At 40.6% G+C, this 26,362-nt stretch overlaps 2 protein-coding genes across 2 annotated transcripts in view; both read left to right on the top strand.

The window, feature by feature from the left end:
* Window positions 1-2,596: 2,596 nt before the first annotated feature.
* KRT28 (keratin 28) lies at window positions 2,597-11,246 on the top strand. The gene is made up of 8 exons (XM_035027410.1): window positions 2,597-3,302; window positions 3,747-3,829; window positions 4,598-4,754; window positions 5,490-5,651; window positions 5,736-5,861; window positions 8,816-9,033; window positions 10,062-10,117; window positions 10,389-11,246. Exons 1-8 carry the CDS (start codon window positions 2,784-2,786, stop codon window positions 10,529-10,531), a joined length of 1,464 nt encoding a protein of 487 aa, XP_034883301.1. The 5' UTR covers window positions 2,597-2,783; the 3' UTR covers window positions 10,532-11,246.
* Window positions 11,247-24,018: 12,772 nt separating this feature from the next.
* LOC118025076 (keratin, type I cytoskeletal 27) overlaps window positions 24,019-26,362 on the top strand; it is a 4,571-nt gene continuing 2,227 nt past the window's right edge. Inside the window, exons 1-5 of the mRNA XM_035027408.1 lie at window positions 24,019-24,572; window positions 25,033-25,115; window positions 25,470-25,626; window positions 25,905-26,066; window positions 26,158-26,283. Coding sequence (XP_034883299.1) covers window positions 24,159-24,572; window positions 25,033-25,115; window positions 25,470-25,626; window positions 25,905-26,066; window positions 26,158-26,283 — 942 coding nt within the window. The 5' untranslated portion in view covers window positions 24,019-24,158. The remainder of the gene's footprint in view (window positions 24,573-25,032; window positions 25,116-25,469; window positions 25,627-25,904; window positions 26,067-26,157; window positions 26,284-26,362) is intronic.

Below are 26,362 nucleotides of genomic sequence, written 5' to 3'. Positions count from 1 at the left end.
CTGGAAGGTTTTCTAAAGTAAGAAATTTGAAGAGAAGACTAGAAAACAAAATGGTACCAAATGCATCTCAGTAGATTGAAAACAGTTGTAAAGATTAAAGCAAGGGGTATGCTAATAAGCACATAAAAAGATGCTCAACATCACTAATCATTAGGGAAATGCAAATCAAAACTACTGTGAGATACCACCTCACACCCATTAGGAAAGCTACCATTAATAATATAATAATAATAATAATAATAATAATAATAATAATAATAATAAAAGAAAACAGCAAGTTTTGGAAAGGTTGTGGAGAAACTGGAATCTCTGTGCTCTCTTGGTGGAAATAAATGGTACAGATGCTGCAGAAACCAGTATGATGATTCCTCAGAAAATTAAAAACAAAAGTTCCATATGATCCAGAAGTTTCACTTCTGATACTAAGGTCTCTAAGTGATATTTGTATGTGCCATGTTCACAGCAGCATTTTCCACAGTAAAAACTTGAAGGCATTTGTTTTCTTCCCCTCTGTATGCCCCGCTACTAAAATAGTGCCCTGTGCATAGTAGGTGCTCATTAAATACTTCTTGAATGAACAAAAAACGAATGAATGACACCTGATAGGCAGCATAACTGTAGTCAAAAGTTTCATTTTGCTACTAACTAGAAATTCTGAAAAGAATTTTGTAAGAAATATGTTTATGTTTTTCATTAAAGAGAGATTTTGGCATCATTGAAGTTGCTTTTCTATCTGACTTTAAGATAACTGTATTTAACAAAGGGACCGCCACACTGAATCCCAAGGCCCTTTCTGGCCTGACTCACCCTGCTTCATGCTGTGTGTCCCTGAACAGTGCTTGTCCTCCGTTTTCTCATCCTTAAATCAGAAGAAGGAAATCTTTCTTCCAAATTCCCAGATTCTTTGTAAGCTTCAAACAAGATAATGTACAAGAAATCCCTTTGGAAGCTGTAAAGCACCATATAAACGTAACGAAATCTTGTCTTTATACTTATTGTGCTCTGGAACGTTGAGAAGATAAATGTTGAGGTTGCTTCTTACTAGGGGCTTAGTAATTTCCAGCTGCGGGCTTGCAGAACCCAGGCTGAAGTGGCGATTCAGCCCCAAGCAACATCCATTTGCAGGCCAGTCCTGCCCCCTGGTGGAAACAGAAGGGCAGGGACAATGGCAGTGAACAGTGTGGGATCACCAGGGGCGATCCTAACCAGGGAAACAAGTTACTTCAATTTAAGTTTTTTTAAAAAACACCTTCTTTCCCTTTTTTGTCACAAAATGTCCTTTGGAAAATTTTTTTACATATGCAGGATGCATACACATTACACCAATAACTTGTCTAATTACTATTTACAGTTAATCAGGCACTGACAATTTACAATTCTTCAGATATTTTAATATTCTAATTCCTATTTCAATTTCAATAATTCAATAACTTAAGAGAATAATTTCACAATTAATATAACATGTTAAGACTACTAAGGGCAATATATAAAATAGGTATTTGTATGGGCATGGATCATTTAGAGAAATTATTTGTATCTAAAATACACTCATAGTGACAGAATCTCTAGGCTATCTAGAACATATGCCAAGTCTTCACCCGGCATGTTCCTGGTGACTCTGTACAAATCATTTAACATTTGTGGGTCTCGGTGGCCTCATCTGACAAAGAGGCTGCAGTACGTAATGTCTAAGGCCCTTTGCTGCTCTAAAAAAAAAATCCTACAACTTTGCCCAGAAAATGCATTTAAAGACCGTGCGGATGACAGCCACAGAGCCAGCTAGCCAGGCTTCAGAAGGCTTGTGCCAGCCCAGTTCCAGGAGACACCCGACTGATCTGGAGGCAAAAACAATTTTATACCTGTCTTCTCCACAGAACCAGGAACCAGTCAAGCCCAACCAAATCCCTCCTATCTCTCTTTTTCCTGTCCTCTCCACCTTCACCCTCACCTTCCTGGCCACTGCCTCACAAGGAGGCTCCTCAGGTCACTTCCGGCTCACCTCTCCTGCCCTCTCAGCTGGGACCCCCCACCCTCACCCCGCTCCCTTCCACACACATACCCAGTCATTCCAAACTCTTTGACACAGAAGGCTAAACATGATCCAGCTTCTGCCTGATCCTGACCATACATTTCTTAAAGACTGGACCCATATCTTTTTCATCTTTGCATTTATTTACCATCATGTCTTCATTTTTGCATTTAGCTTTGAACACCAGACATAGTGGCCATATATGTTCAATAAAGGAATCAGTTAATACTTACTGTTATTGTTCAAGGTAATACATAGATGTCACAATCATGGTAAGACCAGAGAAGTTACCAGGATCATATTTTTTTAAATAACACAATTTTTTTTTCCCTGGCAGGATAAAATATGTGTTTCTTTAGTAAATGGTTCTTTATATACCTCTCTGGTAATTAAGACCCTACTGTAGCTAGCTGATGGTACCCTATCACAATCTTACTTAACTTTTAAAACTTTATAATATCTGGTGCCAGATAATGATGGTATGTTCTAGGGTCTAGATGAAAGTAAAGGATTACTCACCCAAAATTAGAAGTTAAAATAATTAACTTAATATAGAATGAACCCGGTTATATTTAAGATAACAAATATCCTGAAGCAACAGCCAGAGATGTTAGACATCAATTTACAAAAAAAATCACCTAATTATACATAATTTCATGCTAATCGGAATGATGCCATTTTTCTTCTGGCATGCATAACTCAAATAGAAACACCCCAATAATTGTGTATAAAAGCCCAAAGAAACCATCAGCCCATGATATTCTGTTCTCCTTTGAAGTTACAGCTATCTTGTTACAGACAAGGTGAACATTGCTCATCTATCATGTCTCTCCGATTTTCTAGTGGGTCCAGGCATATTTGGTTATGGTCTGGAACTGGATCTGTCAGACCATCCAGTGGAGGCTCGGGCTTTGCAGGCAGCAATGCATGTGGCAGTTCTGTTGCTGGAAGCGGATTTTCCTGTGCCTTGGGAGGGGGTCTGGGCAGTCTTCCTGGGGGGAGCCATGCTGGTGGTGTCCTTGGAAACGCTGCTTGTTCTGGCTTTGCTGGAAGTGAAGGGGGACTTCTGTCTGGGAACGAGAAGGTGACCATGCAGAACCTTAATGACCGCTTGGCATCCTACCTGGATAATGTGCGAGCTCTGGAGGAAGCAAATGCTGAACTAGAGAGGAAAATCAAGGGTTGGTATGATAAATATGGACCAGGATCTTGCCGTGGACTTGATCATGATTATAGCAGATACCACCTAATCATCGAGGATCTTAAGAATAAGGTGAGAAATCACAAATCTGAAGATACTCAAAGTATTTAAAACTAAGATTGACCTAGCAAAAGACACAGAACATGAACAGGAAATGCTTCGTAACTATTATCTGTCATTTATGTTCATATTTATTTATTATTTATTTTCATAAATCATTCTTTCTATTAGTCAAAAATAGGCACTTTGATGCATGAACTTCAAGTAGCTTAAATGTTACTGGTTTTGAAATATATTCGTCGATAAGAAAATGTTGCATTCTAAAAGTTAAGTGAGTAGACGAGAAGAAATAACCACATTTGTAATTTTTAAAAATCAACATTTTAAATATTTTAGTTGTCACTTAAGGAAATAAAATTTTTATGCAAAAGTGAATCGTGTCACATTTTTTATTTCCCCACAATAAATTATGAGAGTGGGCTTATTTGTTGTGTCCTCCCTTTTGGTTTCTTCTAGATTATCTCTTCTACTACTGCTAACGCTAATGTAATTCTGCACATTGACAATGCCAGACTGGCTGCTGATGATTTCCGGCTAAAGTAAGTGATAGAAAACAATCACCCTCTAGAAAAAGTTTCCTGTCTATTTTAATATGCTAAATAAAATTTCAATTTCATCCCAAGTAGAATAAACTATAAAAGATTAAAGGAAGTAATGCATGTTATAATACGACAATACCCTATGACACAAGGCATGTTCTTACAATCAACTACACTCACAATTTATAAATATTTATTACATTCTTGGGACAAAATATCACTGTATTTCTATGCCTGCCTGGAATAGTGCCAAGCACAAAGTAATAGCTCATAAATATGCATCAGGTAAGGAAAAATAGTCACTAAGATAAAATTCTAAAATGGGGGGGGTACCTGGGTGGCTCAGTCAGTTAAGCATCTGCCTTCGGCTCAGGCCATGATCCCGGGGTCCTGGGATCGAGCCCCAGATCCAGGCTCCCTGCTCAGTTGGGAGCCCACTTCTCCCTCTCTTCCTGGCTTGTTCTCTCTATCACTAACTCTGTCTCTCTCAATCTCTCTAATAAATAAAATCTTTAAAAAAAAAATCTGAAATGGCATATTGTTAATTAACTGGGATCCTTTATCAGAATTTGTGTTACACTAAATAACTGCCAATTTCCTTGCACAGAACTGGGTAAAAGGAGTGGAGGAAGGCATTCACTGCATACTTTTATAACATTCTGAGTCCCATTTCAATTTCCGATGTGCTGCTTAAAGCGACTGAGGTTTTATTTTTCTGCCTCTTGAGGTTGTCTAACTGGTGCTGAAATTCATTTAATGCCCGCCAAGGTATGAAAATGAGCTCGCCCTGCACCAAAACACGGAAGCTGACATCAACGGGCTGCGGCGAGTCCTGGATGAACTAACACTCTGCAGAACCGACCAGGAGCTGCAGTATGAATCCCTGAGCGAAGAGATGAGGTACCTCAAGAAGAACCATGAAGAGGTAGGAGAAGCTGTACTTCTAGTCAAATCGTGATTCTGTACATTTTAAATACTTCGGGGGAGACTTTAAATTATAACAGTATTTTGTGCTCATTATAATAATTTAAACAATGCCAAGGCATACAGAGAAAGAATTTTCTTTCTCCTGCTCTCTGCCCTTCTAATCTCATCCCCCAAGGCTATAAATATTAACCATTTGATCTGTACCCTTCCATTTTTTAGGCGGATAGAACAGCCTATCCTTTTGAAAATGGTGCATTGTTTTTGCATTGATACACCCGTCTTTGTCTGCACTAGATTATTTCTTTCATTCATAAAAGCCTATCCTGAGGTCCACCTTCTCCTAAAGACCTCTCTGACTTGGAAAACATATGTTTTCTCCACTTAATGAGCCTGGCTTTGCTTGAATGATGAACCCTGCACAATAATAAACCCATTACCTGACACGTTATACCAGCCCGCTTCAAACCCCCTAGGGGGAGAAGAAAAATGCCTATCCCCCAAATAGTCTCCAAAACGATGGATGAAAATTTTTCGGAAAACACCCTAAGACAGGTTAGAAAAGCCTAAAACATCAGCTCTACTTGCCCCCAAGGAGAGAATTATGGGGGACGGAAAGGCCAGGAAACATGAAAAGAGAAAGAGGGCAGAGAGCTGGAAAGGCAGGAACGAGGCAGAGCGATTTTGTGCACTGACCATGACCTGCCCCTCGAGTCCCGCTCACGTTTCCCTGCAGGAAATGAAGGCGCTGCAGTGCGCGGCTGGAGGGAACGTGAACGTGGAGATGAACGCAGCGCCCGGGGTGGACCTCACGGTCCTGCTGAACCACATGCGCGCCGAGTACGAGGCCCTGGCCGAGCAGAACCGCAGGGACGCAGAGGCCAGGTTCAACGAGAAGGTGAGGCCGCCCACCCAGCCCCCGCCTCCGCCTGCCCGCCCGGGGGGTGCAGGGCCGCTCACCCCTCTGCACCCCACCTTGCAGAGCGCCACCCTGCAGCAGCAGATCTCCGACCACGCGGGCGCGGCCACCTCGGCCAGGAACGAGCTGACCGACATGAAGCGCACCTTGCAGACCCTGGAGATCGAGCTGCAGTCCCTCCTGGCAATGGTAGGCGAGAGAGCGCGGGTCAGCCTGCATTTTGTGACTCTCACGGAAACCCTCCTCTTCTTCCCTGTTAGAGCTTTACCTCCAAAAAGAGAGCTGGGAAGACAGAAGACACTGAGACACTCAGACAGACAGACAAAGCATTTCTTCCTCTCTGAGGTCACTGAGGATTTCCTTCCTGGCCTCTGCTCAGTGTCCCTTTCATGAAAATAGCTCACGTTTCACACCGTCCCTTCCTCAGGCCGCAGAGCAAGCAGCAGGGGTATTACCCCGCCTGAAAATTAAGTGTCACGCCAATGTCAGGTGGCCACACAGGTAGACCTAGCATCATCAGCATCTCCTAGTACTGCTGAAGGCCAATTAAAGCCACTGGGTGCTTGTCATCAGGCAGAGGAAAAGAGGGTACATATGCGAATCGCTATGAGCCCTGTCAGCCCCTTCATCCCCACCCACCTCACAGAGCTGGGCATTCAGCCAGCTTGGCACCTATTGCCAATTATTTCAGAGGTTACCATGGAGATAATCCGGGACTAAAAATGGCTTCCCTTCTGTTGTATGAGCTGTCAGCACCCAAAAAGCTTGATTTTGAGAATTACCACATACCTGTGGTAACAAGGGTTCCCATCCTCATCAGGGGTTTCATGCTTCCTGAGGACTGGAAGCTGTAACCCAAAGAAAAGAGCCATTATTATACAAATGAGTGCAGTGAGCAGAGAAGGTAAGGATGACTCAAAACTACAGGAAGACCATTTTGATTTAGCCACCCTAGAAAGGTACAGTGCTCTCTTACCATTATAAGGTTTAGATTAGAGACTTGTTTTGACCACTGACTAACCCCCAACTTAACCAGGGTGCCCCTCTCGTCCTGACCCTGGTCACCACTGCTGGCTGGTAACCCAACCCTCCCGCTGCCACTCTGGGCTCCTGGAGCCCTGCTCTCTGCCCCGTTCCCTTCTTCCCTGCGACTAGGACCCCGAGGACCTGTTCTGGCTGCTATATCCCTGAGCACAAATCTGCCCTCGCGTTTCTGAGCTACGTTGAAGCAAATGAACTCCCGAGTTCCCAGATCAAAATGGAAGCATTTTCACGTAGGAGATGATGTTAGAAAGTAGTTAATTCTGTGCAACCGGGAGTACCATGGTTTGGGCTCCAGAGATAATCCACGCAACATAACTGAATTCTAGAATAACGGTGGTATAGAACCTAACTACCGTGCTTGAGAGTCTTTTGTCACGGATGGATTCTAAGCAGGATCTTCTGTAGTTTAGTGCACAAATCACGTGTAAGTTGGGACTGGCCTAAATATGTAAACTTCTCCTAAGCTTCCTGTAGTATGCAAACTTGCAAGTTCATCCTGTCCTCCTTCCGTATCTACAAGCTAACCTTTACAGGGAACAGCTGTAGAGATAGGGATGCTGTGCCCTCTGATTAAGAGGAGTATTAGCAACCTGAAAAAGGGATGCCAGGGGCACCTGGGTGGCTCAGTTGGTTAAGCATCCGACTCTTAATTTTGGCACAGGTCATGATCTCAGGGTTGTGAGATCGAGCCCCTCATCAGGCTCTGCGCTGGGTGGGGAGCTGGCTTGAGATTCTCTCTCTCCCTCTCCCCTTACCACCCGCCTTCCTCTCAAAAAAAAAAAAAAAGGAATAAAATGAATACCATATGAGAATACATCAGGGAAATTAAAGTTTTGAACAGCTGAGCACACACCTCACTGATGTCTTGCCACTTGGTGCCTCCTCCTCCCCCATTACCATGCTGTTCACCTTCCACTCCTTTGCCCTGGAGAGCCCAGCACCACCCATGTAATGCACCAGTTGGCCAATTTATTAAGTCAGTGGTTCTTAGCCCCATCAAACCCCATGTCCGCCTGTTATGATGAATATTTTATAACTCCCTCTTTATCCTAGAATGAAGTCCATAGAGGATATATTTAGCAATACAAAAAAATTTTAAAAACCACTATAATGCCATAACTGCAATAAAAAGGAAAACTAAAAGTATTTTTAAATAAAATCTATTTAATATGTAAACACTTGGGCCCAACGACCCCCAGGACATGTAATGAGAGAGACAGAGGCTTACCCTTCCCTTGATAAGTAAATTTTTATGTTAAACAAGGTAAGATCAGGAGTGGCTCCACACAAGAAGGACAGGAAAATGAAAGAGTACGAATGGGGCTGGACCCTCAGATAATAACTAATATCAGAAGAAGTAATAACCACCCAGAGGTACTTACCTATGATAAGGGGAGAGGAAAATTACTTTAATTGAAGTAGACATCCCATGATGAGACAGATGACAGGCTGTGCAAGAGGAAATGAGGAGGTATAATATTCATAAGAGTAGTGGGGAAATAACGACCTGGAGCATACTGTGAAATGTATCTGTTGTGTTGAAAGCCCACCCCTGGTAAGGCATTCATTCTATCTCTAGTGCTTCATGAAAAGGCCTCTGAATAACAACAAGCAAAGCCCGGACAGATCAGAAAATCAAAAAGCAGCGTGCAAGGCCTTGGACCAGTGGTGGGGTAGGTCTCTGGAGACAGGAGCAGAATGAGATTGAAAAACAAAAACGAACCCAAAAATAAGTATGTAACTTCAATCTATAAAATTTCCAATATGATTTCTTACTGCGCTGTCCCCCAAAAAGAGTTTTAATGTGTAGGTTGACCATGATAGGAAATATTACCTAAATATCATGAAAGTCCGTTGGAACAGTCAAAAGTCTCGTGGGCAAGGGTCATTTATGCCACATCAGGTCCTCCAGCGTGCCGGGCCCCCACCCAGGGAAACACCTGTGACTTCCCCTTCCTCTGCACCTCCCCTGTTGTTGTGACGAGCCCCATAGATCTCCAAAACTCACCTAGGAAGCCATGCTGCCGTTTGCTGAGAAGCTCTGGTCTGCATAGTCCTCAAAGTGGCTTCATCCTTGCTGTGACATCCCCTGTCCTCAGAAACACTCCCTGGAGTGCTCCCTGACCGAGACCGAAGGCAACTACTGTGCACAGCTCGCCCAGATCCAGGCTCAGATCGGGGCCCTGGAGGAGCAGCTGCACCAGGTCAGAACCGAGACGGAGGGCCAGAAGCTGGAGTACGAGCAGCTGCTCGACATCAAGGTCCACCTGGAGAAGGAAATCGAGACCTACTGCCGCCTGATTGATGGAGACGGGAAGTAAGTAAAACCATTTGAAAATCCGGCATTTTACCGGATAGGTTTTTACCTATTTTAAGCCACAGCTATGGACTGTCCATCCATGTTCCATGCCTCCAAGCCTCTTCTTCATTCCCACTGCAGAGACGTGTGTCTACCTCTTCCCTCTGCAGTCATCCCTTCCATATTTTATACATCACAGCCCCTTCTTCATCTGCTTTGGATGACCCCAGTTGTCCCTGCAGAAGATCCCATTCAGTACCCATGTTCATCATTGTAGGTCTCAAGATTACCCCCCACCAGGCTTTACCCATCTTTCACTCCTTTCCTAATATCATCAATGTTCTGAAATAAACGTACTCTATACAAACCCCCAGGATCTATATGCTCCCCCAGGAGCATGCGACTCTTGATCTCAAGGTTGTGAGTTCGAGTCCCACGTGGGTGTGGAGATTACTTAAATAAATAAAACACTTAAAAGAAAAAAAGAAGTAGGTGCGCCTGGGTGGCTCAGTCAGTTAAGTGTCCAACTCTTGATTTTGGCTCAGGTCATGATCTCAGGGTTGTAAGATCCAGCCCCTCATTGGGCTCCCCACTGGACAAGGAGCCTGCTTAAGATTCTCTCTCTCCCTCTCCCTTCGCCCCTCCCCCGCCTCTCTCCCTAAGGAAAAGTATTATTTTCATTTAAAAAAGTATATATTCACATATGTGTATATAGAATATATTATGTATGTATATGAATATGTATATATATTCTCTGTAGGTTTTAAATTCTTGAGTTTAAAAAAAATCAAATGAAAACAAAGTAGTTTTATATCCTTTCTTTAGAAGACATTAATTATTTTTACCTCCTAGACACAAAAATTTTAATATTTTCCTTTACAGAAAACTAAGATCTCTTTTTGGCATACAAAGTTCCCTTGAGTTCATGTTCATCATTTGACTCAATGAATATTTCTTAAGTGATAACCCGAAATATTAAAGAATAAACTGGGGTGGGTTTTTTTGTTTTTTGTTTTTTGTTGTTTTTTGTTTTTGTTTTTTTGCAGCTCATGCTCCAAATCAAAGGGCTTTGGATCAGGAGGCTCAGGGAATTTACCTAAAGGTAATAAAATCTAGTTCTGTTTCTGCTGTAAGTACTTTCACATTAATGGCAATCATATACTGTGGCAACATCTGTATTTAAGTAATTTTAACTAAAGTGCTCTGAACTTAAAGTATTATTTTAAGTGGATAAAATTATCCCAAACTATTATAATAAATCTGTACATGCTCTCTCACCGAAGTGTACATAATATGTTATAAACAGCACTGGAATTCTTCCTCATGTAATCTTTTAGCTGGAATATGTGTATTCACAGGCATTTTATTTCTAGAATTATCCAAAACCACATTGGTAAAGACAGTGGTTGAAGAGATAGATCAACGTGGTAAAGTTCTTTCATCGAGAGTTCACGCCATTGAAGAAAAGACATCTAAAATGACCAGTGGCAAAACAGAGCAAAAGGTTCCATTCTAGCCGCCATCGAGAAAAAACAATCTGGGGAAAAGGATCCTATACAACTGCATTATTCTAAATATCAAGGAAATTTAAAAAAAAAAAAATTTCTACCCTTACCGATAATTTACTTAGCAAAAATACTTGTTTTCTTAGTTAACTTTTACAGGGTCTTGGGCATTTGTTTTCAAATAAATAAAAAAGTAGATGTGCACTTATTTCCATTCACCCATAACTAATAAACAATTATTTGAGATTTATTTTTTTTCTACATCTCATTCACGGGCATTCACTTATGGAATCTATTTTCATTGCCTTTCACTCTAGTTTTAAATAATAGTCAATACCACATGGCATTTAAATATTAATATTCACTAGGTATAATCTTTAAATATCTCACCATTTTGCATGGGCAAATAATCTGGGGAAAAAATCAGAAATTCTTCTGTGATTGAAAAATCCCATCACTAGATGGCGCATTCCTGGTATTTTACCAATGACCTTACCAAGCTCTTCTGGAGATCTGCGTACTTCCCAGTATACTGTTCCCCATACAATCAGGATTAACTCTAGAAAGATCCACAGCAATGAGCCTCATGTGAATGACTTTTTTCCTAGAGCAAACTCCGTCGAGCCCCAGATAGCAACTAGTTCAAGCTTAGCAGGCCATAAGGTCTCTATTTCAACTTCTTGGCTAAGACATTGTAGCAGAAAACAGCACAGACAATAGGTAAATGAATGAGCATGACTGTGTTCCAATAAAACTTTATTTATGGACACTGACACTCGAATTGCAACTAAGTTTGATGTATTATGAACTATTATTCTTCTTTTGATTTTTTTCCCAACCATTTAAAAATGTGAAAACCATTCTTAGCTCATGAGCTGTACAAAAACAGGTGACAGACCAGATTCAACCCGCCAACACCTGGTCTAGAACTTAAAATCTCATGAGGTTGATGAACATTATGGTTATTGTGTCTTTCTATGTTTCTGGATCAAAATGTATGGTAAGGAGTCCTAACAAACATTAAATTCCCTAAAAGGAGAGCAGCTCTCCTATTTCTGTAATATGTGGCCTGATTCTAATAAGAAGCTCCAGTGAAGGCAGGACTTCTACCCAACAAGGCAACAGCCACATGGGAGTTCAAAGAAGTGGCAAAGGATGGGATGCTTTCAAAATCTTGAGCCAAAAGGTATCAAATGAAGCAAATACTAGAAATTCATGGGGAAATAATCTCCCAAATATACAGTGTACAGGAGCAGCTGTATAATTTGCAGGGCTAAGGGCAGGATGAAAATGTAGAGTCCCTTGTTCAAAAATCAGGGGGAGAAAGTGTCATTAAAGGCACTAAAGGGGCGCCTGGGTGGCTCAGTTGGTTAAGCGACTGCCTTCGGCTCAGGTCATGATCCTGGAGTCCCGGGATCGAGTCCCGCATCGGGCTCCCTGCTCGGCAGGGAGTCTGCTTCTCTCTCTCCCACTCCCCGTTTGTGTTCCCTCTCTCGCTGTGTCTTTCTCTGTCAAATAAATAAATAAAATCTTTAAAAAAAAAAAGGCACTAAAATATAAAGTTTTTTCCTTCCTTCTGCAGTCATGCACTCTATTTGTCATGGGTTTGTTTTTCCTTTTTTAATTTGTCATTTAATGTCATTCTAAGTAAATAAAAATTAAAATGCTAAGTCATTGGCATAATTTTTGCCATTCATTTTTATATTGGGAGATACCCATTTTAAATTCAAATATAAGAACATTTAACTTGTGTACAGAATCACCAAAATAACACAATCCATATTTTGTGGCTGATACATGTGAAGGGAAGGAAAAATTCTTTCTCGACTCTTCAAGGTCTTCCATCTAGACTAAGAATTAATTTACATGAGTCAAATTAATTGGAGAAAAAAATGAAGTCTTAGTACGTGTGTACAGAGACCCAATAATGAATTTGAGACCCAAAGAATGACCAAGGCAGGCAGTTTTTATACTTTTTAGACAAAGAGAAAATAAATCTGTGAGCAATTGACAGTAGAAAGAAAACGTAGCTTTGGGAACTTCAATTAGTAAGGAATTCTAAACAGAATTCAGGCTGTGGTAGTAAATCAGTAAAAAGTAAGAAGAGTTGTTTATACAACCATCTTGGCTCGAAATTTTCCATCTTCGGTAATAAGGACGTCTCTTTACCTCTTGGTATAGAGAGGGGAGGGTATGTTTCACATGGGAGATTTATTTCCTGCTTTCAGGGGGACAGAGGAGGTCTGAGTGTCCTTCTTGTACAGGCTATCCCTTAAGTAGCTTTTATTTAAAATAGTCAATATGCCAGGGGCACGTGGGTGACTCAGTTGGTTAAGCATCTGCCTTCAGCTCAGGTCATGATCCCGGAGTCCCAGGATTGAGCCCCACATCAGGCTCCCTGCTTGGTGGGGGGAGTCGGCTTCTCCCTCTGACCCTCCCCCCTCTTGTGCTCTCTCTCTCTCACTCACTCTTTCTCAAATAAATAAAATATTTTTTAAAATTTAAAAAAAAATAAAATAAAATAGTCAATATGCCAAGGTGGCATATTTTGGGGCAGCCTGCCTTTAGTTGGCCCCTACGCATGCATATGTATTTTGTTCTTACCAAAACAGTGGAAACACTGCACCAAACCAACTCAATGGGTTTTCTTTCACTCCTTTATCTGCTCACATTCTGCCAACACTACCCACCATTGGCATACCAATGAGTAAAAAAAGACAGGAAAAGATGCTGTGGGTTGCCCTATTCTTCTATAGCACTGTTTTCAGCCTGAGTGGTTGGCTCATACAGGAATGTAACAGTATGTGATAAGGTTCCTTGGTAGTTCCTGTTCCTTAGAACACCATTGCCTTCTTTCTGCATTTGAAACAAATGCCATTTGAATGGAAAACCTCTCGGGGTTGTCCTACTTACTCAGTCATAGACATACTTACCTTGCACTTGCTTTGAGTTTCAGCAAACTCCGCAGGATGGGTGCACCAGAATGCTGTGCACCTGGGCATTGCATATGCTACATGCTGCTGAGGCAGTAAGGAAAAACTGCAGACAAATGTTATTTCCATCCATACTCCTTTGCTCAAACGCTTGTCCCAGCAGGCTTCACTTACAAGACACAAACTCAGGAAATAAAATTATTAAGAATACCAAGATGGCAACAGAAGAGCATTAAACCAAGTGTGGGGTCCTTCTGAACAGGAGACCGTGTGTCCTGCACAGGTTTCACGCTGATGAAGCCAGCCCTGCTTATCAGGTGTGCTCATAACACATTGACTTTAAAAACACTGTCTTCATGGTGATCGGCTTTTCATGGTGTGATACTGTGAATTATAATAAGAAATATATTTTTGTCCCATTCCTGGCACAGAGTTCCTAAAACCCTTGGAACTGCCAAGATGTCCAGAGCCATCAAGGTTCTTTTGTGATATTAATGAGGTGACTTTTGGAAAGCTTATAAAGAAACTAAAGATGCAGGTGGCTGTCAGTTGAGTCAACCATGTGAGTAGACGTTTAGGACTTTCAGTCCCACCCCCAACCCCACCTCCTGGGAGGGGAGAAGGGGGTGGAGTTTGAGTTCAATCACCAAAGGCCAATGATTTAATCAACCCCACCTATGTAAGGAAACTTCCATAAAAACCCAAAAGGATGGGGTTTGCAGGGCTTCCAAGTTGATGAACATGTGGAGATTTGGGGAGGATGGTGCACCTGGAGAGGGCACAGAAGCTCCACACCCTTTCCCCATACCGTGCCCTATGCATCTCTTCCATAGGACTGCTCCTGAGTTCTATCCTTTAACAGTAAACCAGTGATCTAGTGAGTAAAACGTTTCTCTGAGTTCTGTGAACCACTCTCGCAAATTAATCAACCCAAGGAGGGGATCCTGGGAAAATCTTTGATCTACAGCCAGTGGGTTAGATGCATAAATGACATTCCAGACTTGAGATTGGGGTCTGAACTAGTTGGAGGTAGAGTAAGCAGTCTTACAGGACTGAACCCTTCACCAATCTCCAGGTAGACAGTGTCAAAATTGAGTGTGGGAGAATTGTTGCTGGTGTCAAAGAATTGCTTGGTGTGGGGGGAGAAAACCCACACCCTGGAATTGAAATCAGAGTTGTACTCTCACGGTAGGTAGTATGGGGAGCACACATTGCACTTTGTGGTAAGGGTACTTTTGATGTGACAAGATTAAAAAGAAAAGCAAATAACTCTAAGTCATCATTTTGTTAAAAAAGAGAAAGAAATTACAAGCCTATAATGAAGTCGTATGCCCCCCACAACAGCAGACCAAGACTTAACTACAGTTTCAACCTTTTCCAGGAATGTGACATTTTAAGTCAATCTGAAATTTCCTGATCCGCACTGGTGAGGTCCTCTGCATGATTTAAAAAACCCTGCCCTTCTCTTTCCCGCTCCCCACCACCCCACCCCCCACGAAAGAAGAAGTAACAATCCTTTTGTTTTTTCTGTTGCTAATAACCTCTGGCTCCACCCTCCTTCCTAAAAAAGCCTTTCATTTTGTACAGCTCCTCAGAGCATCTCACTGCTTGTAAAATGGGATGCTGCCCAATTCATGCATCACTTCATAAAGCCAATTAGATCTTCAGATTTACTCCGTTGAATTTTGTTTTTTAACAATTTCTTGCCAAGAGAACAAACCAGAATTCCTGCATATGTATTTAACAAAGGAACAGATGTAAAATTAAATTCTGGGTGTGTTTCCTTTATGTTCTGTTGAGTTCATAGGATCAAAGCAAATATCCCATCCTCAGAATTTAGTCTTAAATCTGTTCGTCCTTTAGAGGAGAGTAAGAATTCACCATGGCCTTTAGGTCTATGATTTTCCTTCACTCGGCAGAATTCTAGGGCTCCTGAGTTCTTCAAGAGTTCTACTAATAATTACATGTTTTTCTCCAATCCTTGAAGGGTACTTTTTGCTGTGGGGAGCTTCCAAGGAATCGGTTGCCATCTGAAGGAGAAGGACTTCAGATACTGTGCTTAGGAGGTTGTTAAAGCAGAAGCCCCAAACTGAGATCCCTTCTTTTAACAAACACCCAAGATTTGTGGATGCTCATTACAAAAGGAGTGAATTACCATTTGTTGTTGGGTGTTGCAAATGTGTTGCTATTGCTGTTTCTCTTTTAATATTTTTTGTCGTCACACAGAATTTTATAATATATTATCATAAATATAGATAAATTTCCATCATAGATTCGGAGTTTTACATCTGCTGAGAAAGGTCTTTGTCATTCCAATATGATAAGTAAAATTGCCCATGTTTTTCTTTTAGTACTTTTGAGATGATCATAGGATTTTTGTCATATGACATTTTATGCATGTAGTATTTAACCATCCTCATTTCCTATAAATCACTCCCTTGGAATAGCATATGCTATTTAATATACTATTGAATTATATTTGCTAACATTTGACTTAAGATTGTGTATTACCAGAATACGTCTTTTCTCTGGGAACTGATTTCCCCTAAACTTTTCATTGCCTGTGTTTGGATCTTATTCAGTGTAATGATTTTGTTTGCTTGTTTGTTTTATTTCTAATCCTTTCCTAAGTTCTGTCTTCTCATTTCTAAGTATCCTAATTATGGTTTATGTTGATTGTTTTTTCTTTCATCATTTTTAATGCATTTTGGATCACTTTGAAATGGTAAGTTATATCTTAATCTGTTTTGTGGACATGTCTTTCTGGCCTACTCTCATTTTCTATAGAGCTGTAATTCAGCTCCTAATTTTTTTTGTTTTTGTGTGCTACCATTTCATGGGCTTTTACCTCAATCCTTTTCTTCTGCTCATTTTTATAGGCAAGTCATGTTCCTTAGCCTGTAGAATCAGTATAGTTCCACATGGCTTTTCTAACTTCACATAGATCCCTTTTCTCATTTTTCGTCTAGGGTTCAAAAATATATTGGCTTGATTTCAAATTTCTTGTCTCCTTTCCTCTCCTCCACTGTATCTGGACTTTCTCTTCCCTTCGTCTCTACTGACCTTATTCTGATCAGTTTCGATTCTTCTTCCGGCGGTTTCTTCTCATGGTGGGGCACTCTCCTGGAAGGGAAACACAGCTGGTCAGTTTTGAGAATTCACAAGGTCTAGACTATTTCCGTCTGAGCCCATGCAAGACTCTTTTCACTCACCTACTTCTGAATGGGCAAAACTCTCCCAGTTTTGTAGGTAGATAGGGTTAGTGATCCCCAGAAAAGGAAAAATGAATCATAGCTTTCTTAACTTAAGAGAAGTCATTTTAGGTCCCCAGCCATTCTGTGGTCCGTACCTGACCAGGCATTTTGTGATCTATGCTTACCAGCACTCCTTGCCCAAGCACATTTCTTGCAGAACTTCCTAGGAAGCGTTGGAATGACCAAAAATGCAAAAATCTCAGTAGTTAAGGATTTTAAAGGAATAACAGGAATGCAGAAACTAAGTCTCTACCAGGCCAGGAAATAGCCTAACCATATCAGAAACAACAAATCAACGATAAGACTTCCAGTGCTATTTCAAAAATAAAGATTGACCTAATGCACATCCTTGAGTTGTTTTTTACAGGACTTAAACCCTTTTGAGCACTCAAACACCAGACTCACCAGAGCAGAGAATTGGTGATGCTGACCCCGCCATGACTTCAATCAATTAGAACCTGGACTCTGTCCCCTTAGGATGACTTTTGCCCCAACTCTTCACTGAATTCTCCCTTACCAAGCCCCATCCGTGAATACACATGCACTCTTACCTTAAAACTTCCCTAATCTTGTTGTTTGGGGAGACACAGCTTTGGAAAATATCCAGGATGTTCTCCTGACTTATTGCAAGTAAAACCCTTTCTTTTCCTATTCTTTGGCTTGGTTGTGTCTTGGCTCCACACCTACCAAGAGGCAAACCCAGTTTCAGGTTATAGTTTTACCTGATCTTCTCAAATTCACCTGCTGTCCTTTTCAGTTGGCTTTCCATAATTCTCCAATAATCAGACCCTTCAGATGCCTCTGGATTCCCTCTTCTTCCCACAGAAGTCTAATGGCTAATGGTAATTTGTTCTACCAACTTACATTTTGGGTTTCATGGTAATACCTTGTCACCTAGATTTGTTATAAAAGTTGTACACAGGTCTCTGGTTTTGTGATATAAATGTTCTGTGTGATTTCTTTGTGAGGATTCAAAAATTCTGCAACCATTGCCATGATTTCCCAGAATCCATACCTTATTCTTGAAAGACAGCTTTGCTTGGTGCTCAGTTTTAATGTGATAATTATTTTTTCTTAATATTTTGTAGAGAGGCGCCTGGGTGGTACCATTGGTTAAGTATCCAACTCTTGGTTTCGGCTCAGGTTATGATATCATGGGATGTAAGATCGAGCCCTGCATTGGGCTCTGCTCTCAGCACAGAGTCTGCTTGAGTTTCTCTCCCTCTGCTCCTCCTACCCCCTCTCTAAAATAAATAAATAAATCCTTAAAAAAATATATCTTGTAGAAGTCATTCCAGTAAGACATTGTTGTTGCTAGTGGAAGCTACTGACAGTCTAATTATGGCTCCTCTGTAGATGATCTCTATTTTCTCTGGCTGCTTTAAGGTCTTTTCTTTGTCTTTGGTGTTCTTCCACATCACTACGATGTGACTAGAAGTAGATTCTTAAATTCACATTGCCTCTTCAATTGGAGGACTGTTTCTAATCTATTCTAGAAAATTCTTACCCTCTGCCCCATTAGTATTGTCTCTAGGGAGACTCCAATGAAAAGTATGTCAGAGTTTCTCTCCAATCCCCCTCTCTCTCCCTCTCTCTCTTTCCCTCCTTCCCTCCCTCCCTCCCTCTGTCTCATTCTCTTTCATTTAGAATAATAACCTTTTATTTTTCCTAAAATTTACTTATCCTCCTTAGTTGTGTCTTATCTGTTGCTTAATCCTCAGTTAAAATTTTTAATTCAGGTATAATTAACACACAGTGTTATATTAGTTGCAGGTGTACAATATGGTGATACAACAGTTCTGGGATGCTCAGTGCTCATCTAGAAAAGTGCACTCCTCATCCTCTTCATCCATTTCTTTTCCATTTAAAATTTACCTAGTCATTTTTAAGAGTTATTCATTTGGAACACTTCCAGTTCTCTCTTTCACTTCTCTAAACACACACACAAAAATAACCCACACTTTTTTTGCATACAATTTCTTGGAATCCCATTATCATTGGTCTTTGACATTCTATTCTGTAGACTGTAGTTAGTGTTGGCTCTTAGTCATATGTGTTTGACTATATAAAATAACATGTTTATTTTATATTATTATGACTGTATATGTGGTTAGAATTTAACTTTGGGAGTCCTGCAGGGCCAGGACTGAGATGATTTCTCCAGGATACTATGAAGCAGTACCAACCTGAAAACTTCTTTTTAATTTTTTTTTTTTTTAAGTAAGCTCCACACTCGGCGTGGAGCCCAACACAGGGCTTGAACTCACAACTCTGAGATCAAGACCTGACCTGATATCAAGAGTTGGACACTTAACCAACCAAGCCACCCAGACACCCCAACCTGAAAACATCTTAAATGAATTTCTTGGATTGGGGTTCTCAGACTAAGTGGCATAAATTCAAATTGCAAGACTGTATCAGAGTAAGGCCATGATTATAAGTCATTATCAAATATTAATAACATTCATTGTATTGAATTTTTATTCCGTACCATTGGCAACAGAATGACCTGCTGATTTCTCCACTTTGCCAGCATGGAGATTTTTCTAACTTCATCCTTCCTACTAACAACATAGACTTTGGGGTATACAGCTTTAAGTGGGGTCTCAGGTTCAGCTATGATACTTGGTCAGGTCCAAATCTTATTCCTCACTGGGTCTCTTAACCAGAAAAATCTGTTTCTGTTCTGAGCATATTTCTAGAGCAGCTCAAGCTTCTGTGTCTGCTCACCACTCATGTTTCAGCTCTATGTGTTTTCTTTTTTTTTTTAATGTCTTCCTTTATTTTCTTTTGACTTAGATATGAATTTAAAAGGCATTTTATAATAATTTATCCAGCATTAGGGTATTTCATCTAGTCTTATTTAACTGCTAGACATGGAGATGCCATAGTGTCTATTTTTTTATTTTTTTCTATTTTTTATTATGTTATGTTAATCACCATACATTACATCATTAGTTTTTGATGTAGTGTTCCATGATTCATTGTTTGCATATAACACCCAGTGCTCCATGCAGAGCGTGCCTTCTTTAATACCCATCACCAGGCTAACCCATCCTCCCACCTCTGTATCAACTTTATTTGTAAATTTTACGGTGAAACCTCCGACATGCATTTGGAATTTTTTTTTCTTGGCTAGTTTTAAATAAATTTTTACTTTTTATCAAAGTAATGAATGCACTTTGTTTTAACAGTTATATCATGCTAAAAGTAAAAATAAAAAACAACAGTGTCTTTTTCTCTCCCTTCCTCTACCTCAAGCCCTGCTCTCCACAAGCAACCATTTACAACTCTTTTAGCTATTCATTGTCATCTTTATCTCTAGACTTTTAAATAATAGGCTTTATTCAAAATTTCTTGATTTACCAGTTTTACATATTATATATTGTGCTCTTAAAAGAAAGCTGAGAGTTTTGCCTTTACCACTTTTCTTCTCTTCCTAACATAGCTATACCACAATATTTGGTTAAATCAATGTTCAGTCGTCTCACCATTATGACTAGGTAGATATTGTTCATTGTTGTGTTGAGCAGTATATGCCACATTTTCTTGTACAACTTTTTGTTCTTCATACAAGCAATATTTTTCTAACATTTTTACTAACTTGGTTTCCTGTATATCTTAATCTCTCATGCCTCTTTCCTACATGAACAAAACCATCGATCATTTTCATCTATCCCCTGCAGACCTCACACTCCGAATCCTCCCATCTTGTATTGGATTTTCCGACTTGCTACCCAGCTATCATCAGGGTCATGCATTTGGTGTACTTGTACTGGGACCCCATTTCTCGGATTCTAAGCTTTCTCTTTTCTTGTTCATTTTTCCCTCTAGTGGTTTCCTGACAAAGTGTGTGAGGGAAATTGATTTTTTGAGACCTTTCGTGTCTGAAAATAGTTTTATTCCACCCTCACTCATGATCAATTGTCAATGTAGAGAATTTTAGGTTGGACATCATTTTCAAGTAGAATTTCAAAACATTCTTCACTGGAGTCATGGCTTCCAGGGTAGTTGAGAAGTCTAGAGCCGTTCTGATTTCCCCATCACTGAATGGGTGTTGTCTTTTCTTCTGACACTTTAAGGGTTCTCTTTTTCTCCATGGTTCTCTGAAATAAACTGAGCACATGCTCTGCTGTGATTCTTTTTCATTTATTACTCATAGTTCTTGATGGCCTCTCTCAATTTAGAAGCTCAGTCCTTTAGTTCCAAGTAGTACTAGAAGATATGTTTATAAAATAATTTCTTCATCATTTCTCCTTTCTCTCTTTCTGAAAGATTTACTTAAGGTTGCTCTTCTTGGACTAAGCCTCTAATTTTCTAATCCTTTCTTTTATCCATCTTTTTGAACTTTGTTCAACTGTTAGGGAGTTCTGGTTTTTGTGGGGGTTTTTTGAAGCTTATTTTCCAACCCAGCCATTGAAGTTATTTTGGAAGTTATTTTAGGACTTATTTTTTTCATTCTGAGAGCCCATTCTTGTGCTCTGCTGTTTACTTTTAACGATACTGTATTCATGTTTCAAATATGTAGTATTTTTGTTACTTCTAAGGGCATTAATCATAGGTAGTTTTGGGGGTTTTTTTTAGATTTTATTTATTTGTCAGAGAGAACACAAAGCAGGAGGAGCGGCAGGCAGAGAGGGAGGAGCAGACTCTCTGCTGAGCAGGGAGCCTGATGTGGGACTCGATCCCAGGACCCTGGGTTCATGACCTGAGCCACAGGCAGACGCTTAACCGACTGAGCCACCCAGGCATCCCTGGTTGTTTCTTTTTTTTTTTAAGTTTTCTTCAGCTTCCTTTATTGTCCATTTTTTTGCTTCTTTCTTTGAGTCTTTGTCTTTCATGTTGGAGTGTTTTTTAATGTATGGTGATTTTTAAAATTCTGCTCATCTTTAAGAGTAAGGCCCTAAAAATATTTGGAGGCTCTGTGTGTGTGTGTGTGTGTGTATTTCACTCCAGGGTGGATGGGTAGTAAGCATTCTTTTGTGGGAAACACTCAAGTATCTGCAGGTCTTTTCTCTAGAACTCTTTGGCTACCCCAGAGAAGGACCCAACAACCAGAGATGGCTACCTAATTTGTAGGGCCTAGTGCAAAATGAAAAAGGTCCCTTGTTCAAAAGTCTGGAAGAAGTTCAGTTAGAGGTACTAACACATACATTTTTTTCTTCAAAAGTATCTTATTACTTAAAACATGTAGTAGAGGTGGTAGTAATACATACATAATATAATCTTATAATTGCAAAAAAATAACACTTTTGATGTCATAATTTCATGTAATACAATAAATTTTAATGCTTTATTGTTATGATTTCTTGATTGATCAACAGATTTTTCTGGCTTGCTTCTCTGCAAATTCACTTATTAGGTCATGAGAATTTATATTTTTAGCAATTTCATTTTCAATCTATAATTGAAAGTGATGTCCATTGTTCTTGGCAAATGCAAGATCTCAAATAATCTCAACTGGAGAGAACAACACGGGCAAAGACCAAAAGGAGGGAGGGGAGAAGAACAGTAAAATGAAAGAATGAACAAGTCAGGTAGGTACGACCTCCCTCAAGAAGAAACTTACATGTCAGGCAAAGAAGCTTTATCTAGCTTATAGCCCATTGATTTTAAACTGTAGGAAAGTGGGAAAAGGAAAGATATACTTACTGACTACATATTATTGACAAGTATAGTTGCTTTACAAATGTAACTACCATTTAATAGCCTCACAAAAACACAAGTCATGTCCCCATCTTAGAAATGGAGGCTTAGCGAGAAGGAACTTTGCATTGGTCACACAGCCAGAAAGTTGCAGAACTGGGATATGAATGCTGATCCAAGAACTCACATTCTTTCAGTTACATGAATGGTGGTGTATTATTATAGCAATGGTACCTTAACTTACTGCTCTGCCTAACTAGGATGGAAAGGAAAAAGACTTGAACCAAAAATCCAAAAATCAATCCAGCTCCAGAGAGCTGAAAAAAAATGATAGAAGAAAAATAGAAAAGAGAAAAATGCTTCAAGAGACACTGCAGAAGTAGATTCAATTGGACCTAGTAACTTGCTGGATGCAGGCTAGTAGAAGATGATAGAAATTATATATTTCTTAGCAATCATGAACGTGACTCAGGGTAATTCCACCAACAGGTAATGAAAAAAAGATACAAAAGACCAAAGTTTGATGACAAGGTGATTGAGTGTTGAGCTAGAAATCATCCAGTAGAAATGTCTGGTGGGCATAGTGAGGCGTGGGTCTAGAATGGGACACAGGTCAGTGTTAAAGATGTATATGTAGAAACGATTCACCTACAGTCACAGTGACAAGAAGGGATGACAGGACCAAAGGAGAATGTGTAGAAAACAAGAGTGTGAATCACAAAACTATAAGGAATGACAAGATCTAGAGCACAGATGCACCGAATGTAAGAAAGAAGAGGAGGAAACAGAAATATTCTAATAGAAGTATTTTTAGAAGGCAATTGTTCAGAATTCAGTAAGCCTGGTCAGTATCAAATGTGTCCAAGAGGGTGTAGGAGAATAAACATGAGAAATAAAGACTGGATTGGATGTGGGATAATTAGCAATCTGAGAGTTAATTTCAATAAAGTGCTGGGACCACAATTCAGGAGTGAGTAGGATGGGAAATGAACGCAGAAAATTTTTCTAGAAATAATGAAAGGAAGAAATGTAAAAAGACAAGAAATCTAGAAATAGAAAGGGAACATACAGGCCATAGACTAGACTATTTTACAGATAAGAAAACTGGGCCCAGAGAAATTAACCAATACCTTTATTTATACCTTAGACAGAAAACCAGTAAGATGAAATGGTAATTCAGGAGGGATAAGGATCAAGGAAGACTTTCTGTCTCCAAAGAAGAGTCCATTTAAATCCTCATTTCTCATTTAAGATGCCTCCTTCCTCTGGTACTATGAGCCCATAGCCTTGAAATCATTTTCAATATATCTGAAAGAAAGACCATATTATCCACTGAGACCCATGACTATGATGGCTCACTTGCTGGAGAAAATGTAATGTCATTGGTTTGAGCAAGAGAAAGAGAAATCTGTCTATCACACTTTTTTATTCTTATAGGAGTTTTGTAGTCCTGAAACCTGGAAGACAGGAAGGATTGCTCATACTAAATTTGAAATGCATCACTGTAATAATCTTGATAATACTCCTCCCTATCCCATTTTGGAGATAACAAATAACCCCAAGGTAACTATCCACCTACAGAAATGGACACAGTAGGGTGAAGGCATTCATTAAAAAAAAAAAAAAAAAAATCACCCAATTATGAATAATTCATGATGAGCTGGCAAACACCAGTTTGCTATGGGTAGCTAGGTTCATCAAGAAACACCCTGATAATGTGTATATAAAGACAAACTCAACTGTTTGAGCAGGACATTTGCCATCAGAGCTTCACTCCAGGAACAAGCTCTCTGAGTCTGGACATCATGTCTGTGCGCTTTTCTTCTGCATCCAGACGGCTTGGCTCCAGCGGGGGAGTAGGTTTTGGGGCTGGAAATGCATGTGGTGTGCCAGGCATTGGAAGTGGCTTTTCTTGCGCTTTGGGGGGCAGCTCATCTGCAGGAGGCTATGGTGGGGGACTGGGCGGGGGAAGTGCTTCTTGCGCTGCCTTCACCGGGAATGAACACGGCCTCCTGTCGGGCAACGAGAAAGTGACTATGCAGAACCTCAATGACCGCTTGGCCTCCTACCTGGAGAATGTGCGAGCACTAGAGGAGGCCAATGCCGATCTGGAGCAGAAGATCAAGGGCTGGTATGAGAAATTCGGGCCTGGTTCTTGCCGTGGTCTTGATCATGATTACAGCAGATACTTCCCAATAATTGATGACCTTAGGAACCAGGTAAGAAGCACAATGTCGTGAGGGTTAATACCGCTAAGAATATTTAGCCACACAAGCACCCACAAATGTGTAAGCTGTCACACAGCAGGGCTTTGCTCTCAGCTTCGGATTTCCCGTAGTGCATTATGAATATTAAAAATAATTTCTATTCAAATCCTAATCTTTGAACATGGCTCACCCATAGCTGGTACGAGGTATGCATGTTTATGCTTTTTGTAATATGAAAATATCAAAAACTGCCCACCATCTCCTGCTATATTATTTATAACTTTTTCCATAGAAAGGGTTTTTTTATGGGTGGGGTGAAGGGTAAATGAGGCTATACTTAATTTCCCATTTGCAAAAGAATCATCTTATTATTGGAGACAGAATGCCAGAAAGATTACTATAATTTCATAGGTGACTTTCTTTCAAGGAAATGTGACATTTCCTAACTCCTAACTAACTTTCCATTTATCAGATCATTTCTGCAACTACCAGCAATGCCAATGTTATCCTGCAAAATGATAATGCAAGACTTACGGCTGATGACTTCAGGCTAAAGTAAGTAGAGCTGAAGAGAAACTAAAGACGTTGTTTCAACATTTCCCCTTTAATCTAAGCTATTGGAGGTCACCTCCATTGTTTGACTTTGTTTATTTGCTTTAAACCAAATGCATGTAAGAATGACCAGCTGAATGATATATTTTACTTGGGAAGTTTAGGAACTGACACAAGTGAATGTCAAGATCATATGAAAGAATTTTGAGTGAAAGAAATTCGCTGATTGCATTATGGGCAGTCTAACTGAAGGTTTGAGTGTATTTTAACAGTTTGACCTTGAAACATGGTTGGCGTTTTATGCTGACCCAGAAAATGATGGGACTAAGGTGATGCAACTGTCAAATATTTTCTAAGGTTTGAAAATGAGCAGGCCCTTCACCAGAGCGTTGATGCGGACGTCAGCGGTTTGCGCAGGGTGCTGGATGAGCTGACTCTCTGCAGAACCGACCTAGAGATCCAGCTGGAAACCCTGAGCGAGGAGCTGGCTTACCTCAAGAAGAATCACGAGGAGGTAGGTGCTCTGTCTCCCCCGATTCCACGATCCGCCTTGCTCCCAAAACTTAAAAACGAATTTCAGGCGACAAGTATAACAATGTCCGCCACCAATATTCCAGAAGGAACTCGTCAGTTTCTCTGCGTGGCTTAGATTGTTTGGAAATGTTTCTATCCATAAGCCTCCAAAGAAACAAACCTTTTGTAAAAAAGTTTCTAACCTCATGCATCCTGTCGGTCTGGTTCCTCTGAAAATATTCAGCTCCTAACGTGGTCGAACCTAACGTGGTCTTTCAGGAGATGAAGGCGCTGCAGTGCGCGGCCGGAGGGAACGTGAACGTGGAGATGAACGCGGCGCCCGGGGTGGACCTCACGGTCCTGCTGAACCACATGCGGGCAGAGTACGAAGACCTGGCCGAGCAGAACCGCAGGGACGCGGAGGCCTGGTTCAATGAGAAGGTAAAACCCCGCCGGGGCGCGCCTGCGTGGCTCTGGGCGCTGATGCAAGGCCCGCAGCACCCTAACACCCCCCACCTCTCCAACCTTCCAGAGCGCTTCCCTGCAGCAGCAGATTTCTGATGACGCTGGTGCAACCACCTCAGCTCGGAATGAGCTCACCGAGATGAAGCGTACTCTTCAAACCCTGGAGATCGAACTCCAGTCCCTCTTGGCAATGGTCAGTAGAAAGTACCAAAAAAGATGGGTTTCAGCAGTGGGGAAGAAATGTAAAGAGCACCTCTTGGCAATGGTCAGTA

This window comes from Mirounga leonina, unplaced genomic scaffold (assembly GCF_011800145.1).
Source record: "Mirounga leonina isolate KUSES-001 unplaced genomic scaffold, KU_Mleo_1.0 Mir_200, whole genome shotgun sequence".
In the NCBI taxonomy this organism is placed as follows: Eukaryota; Metazoa; Chordata; class Mammalia; order Carnivora; family Phocidae; genus Mirounga; species Mirounga leonina.
Note: the sequence above shows the minus strand (reverse complement) of the source record. Positions and strands in the feature narration are given on the sequence as shown.